The sequence below is a fragment of the Panthera tigris genome, chromosome E1 (assembly GCF_018350195.1).
Source record: "Panthera tigris isolate Pti1 chromosome E1, P.tigris_Pti1_mat1.1, whole genome shotgun sequence".
In the NCBI taxonomy this organism is placed as follows: domain Eukaryota; kingdom Metazoa; phylum Chordata; class Mammalia; order Carnivora; family Felidae; genus Panthera; species Panthera tigris.
In genome coordinates, this window is record NC_056673.1 from 40,009,526 (window position 1) to 40,018,295 (window position 8,770).

The following is an 8,770-nucleotide window of genomic DNA, read 5'->3' on the forward strand; positions in this document are numbered from 1 at the left end:
CAAGATGTTGGCCAGTCTGAGTCCTCATCTGGAGACTCTGGTGGAAAATCTGCTTCCAAACTCTTTCTTGTTTTTGGAAAAAAATCCGTTCTTTGCAGCTGGAGGACTGAGGTCCCCTTTTTCTGGGTGGCTCTCAGCTTCTAGAGGCCACCCACATTTCTTGCCATATGCCCCTTTTCATCTTCAAGCCAGCAATGGCAAATCAAAATCTTGCGCTTCACATCTCTGACTTCCTCTTCTATGATCATCCAGAGAAAACTCTCTCCTTTTAAAGAGCTTATATGATTATGTCAGGCCCACTGGATAATCTCCCTATCTTAAGGTCAACACAGTAGAGACCTTAATTATTTCTCCAAAATCCCTTTGCAGCAATACCTAGGTTCATGTGTGATTGAATAACTGGGGTCATCTTAGAATCCTGCCCCCTGCAAGGTCTATGCTTCCTCCCTTGGATCTAAGCAGGCCCGAGCACTACAACAGAGGGGAACCCTGCATGACTTCCAAGTCTAGATAATAAAGCAAAACAACTTCTTCCAGCATGTAAGAATTCTGGCTACCCTGAAGCTACCCTGCTGGAAGGGTCACACTGAGAATCTCCATACAAAGCTACTGAGGAGCCCCTTCAGGGCCAGCCCCCACATTTGAGTCTTTCCAGCCCAGGTGCCAGACAGGTGAGTAAGACTTCAAATGACTCCAGCCTGTGAGGCACAATGACACCAAGTGGAACAGAGGTGAGCTGTCCCCACCAAGCCCCCAAATCAATGTTATTGTTTTAAGCTTCCAAGCTTTGGGGGGTTTAACATCAGCTGTGATAATATCCGGAACACAGGCTGAGGGGCTGTCCATCCCTTGTCAGGAAAAGTAATTCTATATCAGGCCTGTCAGAATCTTTGGAGAACATTGTTGGCTGCTGTCAACATTGTTGACAGGGATATATGTCAAGGGATATACAATATCCCTTACTTTGCCTTGGAGCTCTTTTATTTGGGCTATATTTTTTGCCATCTGTGAAATCTTCCAAAGCAAAAACCACATTGTGTTTGCCTTATTTCTCTCTGTACCAGACATAGGACCTGCTAATAGGCTATGGCAGATTGTTTGCAAAAACTGGCCTCAGTCATTGCCCTCCCTATATCCATGTCCTTGCCCTGTGACTTGGTAGCTCCTCCCATCGAGAAGAGTCTATTTCCCCTGCTTTTGAATCTGGCCAAGGCTGGGATTGTTTTGGGCAGTAAGATAGAGCCAAAGTGACTACTCTGAGCCCAAGCCCCAAGAGGCCTTGCACACTACCACTCACTCTCCTGAGACACTTGCTTGAGCTAGCCAACTGGAGGATGAGAAGTATGTGTGTCATTCACCCCCAGCACCCCCAGGCAGCATGTAGCCAAGCCCCAGAGGCAGAGCAGCTAGCCAAATTGCAGCTGGCCACAGATGCTTGAAGGAAAATAGAACTGCCCAGTCTAAACTACCAACTGCAAAATCATGAGCTAAATAAATGATTATTATTTTAAGCCACTAAATCGTGGGTTGCTTTGTTACAAGCAAAAGTCAACTGATAGAAAACCTGACCAACACTTTGCAAAGTGGATTCAGTTGATTCTCCCTTCACCTCCTTTCTTAATCCCAAAGAACAAATGGGTCAAAGTCCAAGTTTGATTTGCAGTAGGAAAGCTTTATTGGGAAATTGAGATCAGGCAGGAAGTGGGATCACCCCCAGACCAGACAGTTGGAAGACAGGTCTCCCCAACCCTCCTAGGGGAGGGAGCCAGTGAGCAGCCAGAGGCACACATGCCCATTCAGCCCAGTCCCAAATGAGTCCTGGGACTCGTTGCCAGCCATCCTTGATGTCAGAAGGCAATAAGCAGGCTTTGTCGGGGGGCTGCCCGTCTGGGGGACACTCAGCTGAGGCGGAGCCAAAAACATTTACAGGAGCTCTAGTATCGAATCTGATAGCCTGTAGAGAGATGGAAGAGAGGTAAGGGTGAGAAGGGAGGACTTAGAACACGAGACAGAGAAACCAAGACTTAGAGAAAGATAGGCAAACTGAGAGCGAGGAGACTGGAGCTCAAAGAGCTGGAAGGACCTTGGGGTCCTAGTGGCCCCCATCCAATTCCTAAAGCTCTCCTGCAGCAGCCCTGACTGATACTCTCCCATTTCTGAAGATGAAGTTTCATGAGCCTGGTCCCTCTTCCATTCAATAGCCTTATTAGTACATTTCTTGGATATTGAGGTAAGGATGGCCCAGCCTCTGCCCATACATGCCCATCCATGGCCCTGTGGTTCCTCTTGTTGCACAAAACCACACCAGACACCCTAGACAAGGACAGCTTCCATGCACCTCAAGGTTTCTCTGAGCTAAACATCCCCGGTCATGTTACCCAGACTTTTTACTACAATTTCATATAATTCATAAAATTCAACATGCACAAGGGGAAACTTTCTCTGACCTAGAGACCACTTCACGGTGTGACTCTTACATTAGACTTTGCTGTTCAGTGTATGCCCCTTTAGATAGTTGCACCATATAACTGACTTGTATGAGCCAACCACTGACTACAGTACCTGAACCTCTTTTCTACCTGAAATGTTGCCAATCCAGGTCTTCCCATCCTCATGATGATGGAAAGTATTGGCTGTGGAGACCCACAGAGCTGAGTTCCTCATTTATTGATTGTATGACCTTGCATAAGCTACTTCTCTTCTCTGAACCTCATTTCCCTTATCTCTAAAATGGGAATAATGATACCACCTCATAGGGTGTGATGGGAAATATATAAGATAATGCACAATTTCCAACCAAACTCCTAAGCTATGGAGACTCAGGCCATGTAGATTTGGTCCTAGCCTCACCCAAAGGTTTGTCAAAATTAATGATAATTAAGAAATAAGGGCAAGTCTATAACACCTTACTAGAGACTTCCCTAAAACCTAGCTCTGTTCAGAGTATGTATACCCTAGAGAAGCTCAAAGATACTCAAAAAGGGGTGGTACCATGACAGCTTAACACCCGTGCCTCCCTGACCCCATGAGCTAGAGTTGTCCCTTACCTTGTGTATCATCACATTCACCAGATTTTGAGGAAGAGGACTGGGACTGAGATGATCTTCCACTTCCTCCTCCATAGCTGCCACCACTTCCTCCTCCAGATCCACTTCCTCCTCCGTAGCTGCCGCCACTTCCTCCTCCAGATCCACTTCCTCCTCCGTAGCTGCCGCCACTTCCTCCTCCAGATCCACTTCCTTCTTCACAGCTGCCACCACTTCCTCCTCCGTGGCTACCTCCACTTCCTCCTCCAGAACTACCTCTTCCTCCATAGCTGCCTCCACTTCCTCTTCCATGGCTACCTCCACTTCCTCCCCAGGATCCTCTTCCATGACTGCCTCCACTTCCACCGTGATATCCACTTCCTCTGCCACCTCCAGAGCGCCTTTGTCCAGATTCATGAGATTCACTGAGAATGAAAGATAACACAGAGAGAAAATGAGAGACCCCACTACATATACAAGGATGGACCTGGACAGAGTCAAGACCCAAATGGGAATCTTCCTGAGTTTTCCTTCTGCAAGCTAGAGGACAGACTAGGCTGGCACCACAGCTGGAAAGGAGAGCCTCCCTCTCCCTGGAACACGGAGTAGTCCCTTTTCTCATTGTTACCAACCTCCTTTCCCAAAGCCCAGATGCCCTGAGGCTCCCCCACCGAATGAAGAAGTCCTCAACCCATCAGACCCAGTTTACAGGAACTTTCCCAACTGCCTGTGTCCAGAAAGACAGATGCAATGTCAGGGACTTATAAATTCCTAGGGATTCCACAGAATCCTGGGGCACCTACAAGTCCTCCTGGCCACCCTCAAGGAGGCTGCGGTAAGTCGCAATTTCCTGCTCCAGCCGTGTCTTGATGTTGAGCAGAACGCTGTATTCCTGATTCTGGCACTCAATCTCTCCCCGGATCTCAGTGAGCTGAGCCTCCAGGTTACTGATCTGCTCCTGCAACTGCTGCAGCTGGCCACAGTAGCGGTTCTTGGTGTCTTCCAAGGACTTCTCCAGGGCCGATTTCTAGGGGGCATGAGGAGGCTATAAGAGGGATGCTACATCATAGCTCCTCCCCTTCCCACTCCTGGGGATTATGTCAAGCCTCCTGTGCCTCACGTTGGCAGAGGGTCTAGAGAAGAACAGCCAACCTTGCTGAGCTGAGACTGCAGCTCAATCTCCATCTCCTGGATGCTGTGCCGGAGCTGGGTCACCTCCTTGTTGCTGGACTCCATCTCCCGGCCACTGTTCGTCACTTCCTGCTCCATCTGGCTCATCTGAAAACCCAAGAACTCAGTGAGAACCAGGCTGGACCAGAAGCTGCAATGGAGAAGGTTCTGCCCCACTCACCCGGACCTTTGCCTCCAGGACCAAGAGTGAGCCAAAACCAAAGACAAGTTATCCTGAGTCCTGGGTCTGCTAGCCAGCCAGAGTAATCCAATTCTCTCAACTTAACATTCCCTCTCAGAAAGGCTCTAAGATTCTTCACACTTGTCCCCAAACCACCTTTCTAACCTCATTTCAAACCGACCCCCAAACACATACACACAAGCACACACACACACACTAGAGACCATGCCCTCATGTGCCAGGGTCGTGTGGTAGGCTCTGGAGGCTCAAGGAGAAAGGAAGACATCAGAGAGCTCAGTGTGGTATAAGAGGCACACCACGCACCTCTACTGGGGGGTCTGATAGCACGTAGACTTACATGAGTTGTTCATGCCCTGCCTTTGTTCACACATGTAATAAATTGTGAGCTTCTTGAGAGCAGCAATCTTATTGGCTCATGTCTGAGACATTAGGACTTCACATAAAGCTGTCACTGACAAGCCACTCAGTAATCATGTTTGTGGGCAATGACTGAAGCTGGATGGAAGACAGCTGAACCGAGAGATGGAGGGGTGGGAGGAGAGAGGGATAGGGTGGAGGAATGGAGGGATGCATGGAAGAAGGAGAGAAGGTTGAATGGGCAGCCCGCTCTGCTCACCTGAGTCTCATATTGCTCTTCAATGTCCCTACGGTTCTTAGCACTGATCCTCTCATACTGCTCGCGCATGTCATTGAGGATCTTGGTGAGATCTTTGCCAGGAGCAGCATTCATCTCCACGTTGACATCCCCAGAGTTCTGCCCAGTCAGCTGACTCATCTCCTGCCAGGGATGATGGGTCTATGAGGTCAAGGGGTAGGATCCTCTCCACCACATTTTAGCTCTCCCTCTTTCCCAGAGGTACAAAAAAGGGGCACAGTTGGGAAGGCAAAGCCCAACCACCACCATAGGAACTGCTAAGGAGGCACTGGGAGAGTGTCCTCAAAAGTCACGGAGAGGGTGTCTCCCAGGCAATGCCCCATAGCTGTCCCCCCATTGTCTCTGCACTTCCATTCCTCCCACTCCTCAATAAGCCATAAGTAGCCAGTATCATACATCCTCATGATTCTTCTTGAGGAAAATCAGTTCCTCCTGCAGAGACTCATACTGCATTTCCAGGTCAGACTTTTGCATGGTCAGATCATCCAGCACCTTCCGCAAGCCATTGATGTCAGCCTCCACTCCTTGTCGCAGGGTGTTTTCCATCTCATACCTGCAGACCAGCCATGGGTAGGAATGAGCAAGAGGGCACAAGTCCCTACTGGGACATTTAGAGCACTAGGGGGTGGAGAAAGATTGTTGACAGCAGAGGGAGTGGCAGCCGGACTCACTTCATCCTGAAGTCATCCAATGTCATGCGAATGTTGTCAAGATCCAGGAGAGTCTTATGGTTGCCCACTGTGGTGTCCAGAATCTAAAAACAGAGGAGACGGCATGGAACCCATGCTCCTCTGCTATGACCCACTGCTGGGAAGGCAAGAGGCCAGGCAAAGCCATAAGAGATGATGGCCCCATCCGGGAAGATGCTTAAAACGTAGGAGAAGCTTCCAACAGCTGGTACCTGGCACATACCCCTCACAGACTTCAGCAAGGATGTTCAGTGTGACAGTCATTCATTCATTCATTCATTCATTCATTCATTTAGCAAATTAGCTAAACTGAGAGCTCCTCAAGGACAGAGACCAAGTCTGGTACATCACTTTGTCTGCCGGAGGCAACACTGAGGGTGGTCATTCACTAGATTGAGTGGATGAATAAGTGGATAGATAGAAACATGGCTGGATGGATGAGTGGGTATATAGATGAATGGGTGATAGGAGGATGAGTAGATAAGGGCAGGTAGGGGGTATGGAAAAGTAGATTACTTCCATCCCCGGAGTTCTAGATCCTCTTCATCCCCTTAAACAACCAGCATGTGTGTCTGTGTCCAGCTGGAAAGACCAAGACAGGCCCCTCTAGGAGCCCAAGTAGGAAAGAAGAGATACAACTTCTAAGTTTCCCAAACTAGAAAGTTCGAAATTCTTAAAGAGTGAGAGGAGAGACACGCACAGATTACCCCCTCTCTTGAGCCACACGATATGCTCCAAACAGGATTTTTTTTTTTTCATATCATTACAGAAGTTTCGAACCAACAGGGACAAGAGCTGGTCTGCCCATCCCATGCATTAAATGTGTAGGAGAACAGATCCAGAGAGGGCATCAGGTTTCCCAGAGAGGGCATAGTGAATTGATGGCAGACCCAGGACTGCATCACTGGCTCCCAGGGCAGTGCCTCCATCACTGTGCTCCCTCCACACTGCCTCTCCATTCCCAACTTAGGGTCAGGCCAAGAGGAGACCCCCCACAACCAGTCCCAGGCTCCCCCATGCTAACCTAAGCCTGTCCTCTCTTCTTCCCAGACTCTGAAAGTTGATGAAGCATGTGAGTGTGTGTGTGTGTGTGTGTGTGTGTGTGTGTGTGTGTGTGTATGAGAGAGAAAAAGAGAGAGACAGAGATAGAGACACCAGGAGAGAAAGATCAGAGTTTCCCCACCTACCTGGTTCTTGAGGTCTTCGATGGTGTCATAGTAGGGGGAGTAATCCTTTTGGAAGACCATGGGTCCCTGCTTGTTATACCACTCCCGGATCTTACCCTCCAGTTTATTGTTGTCTTCCTCTAGTGCCTGCACCTTATCCAAGTAGGAGGCCAGCCGGAAATTGAGGTTCTGCATGGTGGTCTTCTCATCAGCGCCCAGAATACCACCAGCACCACCATCAAAGTCACCGCCAAAGCCCCCAGATCCCCCAAAGCCTCCTGCAGAACCGCCACCAAAACCAAAGCCTCCTCCAGATCCACCCCCAAAGCCCCCAAAGCCTCCAAAGCCTCCTCCAGATCCACCCCCAAAGCCCCCTCCAGACACACCACCAAAGCGCCTGGAACCTCCACCGAAGCTACCAGCACTAAAACCACCCCCAGATCCTCCACCGTAGCTGGAGCCAAAACTGCCACCACCTCCCCTCCCACAGGCCCCGGAGCGCCCCACTCCGTAGCTACTGGAAGAGCTGAATCGGCCCCCTCCTCCAGCGGCCCCTGAGGAGCTGACGCGACCGAAAGAGGACATCATGCTGCCCCCGCCGCCCCTGGAGCTGCCTTGGCTCCGGTAAGAGGAGGAGAATTGTCTGCAACTCATGGCTGGCCCTGCTGCAGCTCGTGGGATAGGAGGCAGTCGTCAGAGTGCCGCTAGTTCCCGAGTGCAGGGTACAGGGCTGTCCCCAAGGCTTCTTACTTATACCACCAGCTGAAGGTGGCATGTCTGGGTGTGCCCTCTGTCAGCACCAGCCTCCCCCCACAGACCTGAAGGAGGTCTGCGATCGGGAGGCGGCAATGCCACCCAGGCTCAGCGTCCTTCTGTCACTCCCTGGAGGCAGCCCAGCCTCTCTCCATTGTGTGGGGTAATTTGGTGATATTAGGCTGTCAGGGGGACCATAAATCAGCTCTGCCGCCAAGGGGGTGACCTAGATCCTGGAGTTTGGTCTCCAGCCGGCCCGGCAGCAGGTCTGAGACTTAGCCCCTTTGGGATAGGAACTCCTAGGAGTAGAGTCTTCTCCCCCACTGATGGTTATCACTGTGTGCACCCCTCCCTGCTCCCACCTTGTGCCCACTGTGGGTGGGCTAGGACTGGGGGACCACGGGGTCATCCCCGAGGATGGAGGAGGCACAGCCCCAGCCCACAGAGAGCTGCCAGTGATTGTGGGAAGCCCAGCCCCTGTCCTCACGGAGCCCCAGACTGATGGGGAACCCGGTCCTTGCTCTCAGAAACCCCAGTCTGACGAAGGAAGCAAATGACATGGCAGAAAGACCACAACCACAGCCACATGCCCACCAGCGCTCGGAAATAGCAAGCGGTGTTCACACAAAGGACGCGGGGAGAAAGACTGAATAAAGACAGTGGTACTGAGGCTGGCTGACCTTGGAGCAGGAAGGCAAGGGGCTCCACTGTCCTGATCCTTCAGCAGGGCCCAGCAGCGGGTATGGAATTGACCTTGGTTGACTGCCTAGTCCGTACTGAGCCCTGAGAGATACAGAGATGTGCGATTTCCCAGCCCTCCTGGAATGCGCAAGCCCCCCGCTCCTGGCAGAAGGTCAGAAGCGTGTTCTGGTGAGCAGGGCCAGGAGACAGCGGTAAGAAAGGCAGTGGACTCTGGTGCCAGACTACCCGAGGCAACCCCCACTGCCCGCTCTGCCACGTGATGTAATTACTCGGTGCCTCCGTTCTCTCCTCTGTGAAAGGATGATGTTAATGGTGTGCCCATCTCCTAGGAAGAGACGCATGAGAAGGGCTCCAGAAACCGTTTCACCACCTCTGATCCTTCAGCCCCAGAGGCCCTCTGGACTCTG

The 8,770-nt window shown here is 51.0% G+C and overlaps 1 protein-coding gene across 1 annotated transcript; it reads right to left on the reverse strand.

Moving 5' to 3' along the window:
• Window positions 1-1,669: 1,669 nt before the first annotated feature.
• Window positions 1,670-7,562, reverse strand: KRT9 (keratin 9). The gene is made up of 8 exons (XM_042966389.1): window positions 6,930-7,562; window positions 5,725-5,807; window positions 5,450-5,606; window positions 5,015-5,176; window positions 4,179-4,304; window positions 3,830-4,053; window positions 3,048-3,451; window positions 1,670-1,954 (listed from the first exon to the last, which is right to left on the reverse strand). Exons 1-8 carry the CDS (start codon window positions 7,560-7,562, stop codon window positions 1,935-1,937), a joined length of 1,809 nt encoding a protein of 602 aa, XP_042822323.1. The 3' UTR covers window positions 1,670-1,934.
• Between the last annotated feature and the right edge of the window lie 1,208 nt (window positions 7,563-8,770).

Coding starts and splice junctions, on each gene's coding strand:
- KRT9 (XM_042966389.1), bottom strand. CDS start 7,562: ATGAGTTGCAGACAATTCTCCTCCTCTTACCGGAGCCAAGGCAGCTCC. Junction 5,808..6,929: donor TCGAAGACCTCAAGAACCAG/GTAGGTGGGGAA, acceptor CTCTGTTTTTAG/ATTCTGGACACCACAGTGGG. Junction 4,054..4,178: donor TGCAGTCTCAGCTCAGCAAG/GTTGGCTGTTCT, acceptor CATGCCCCCTAG/AAATCGGCCCTGGAGAAGTC.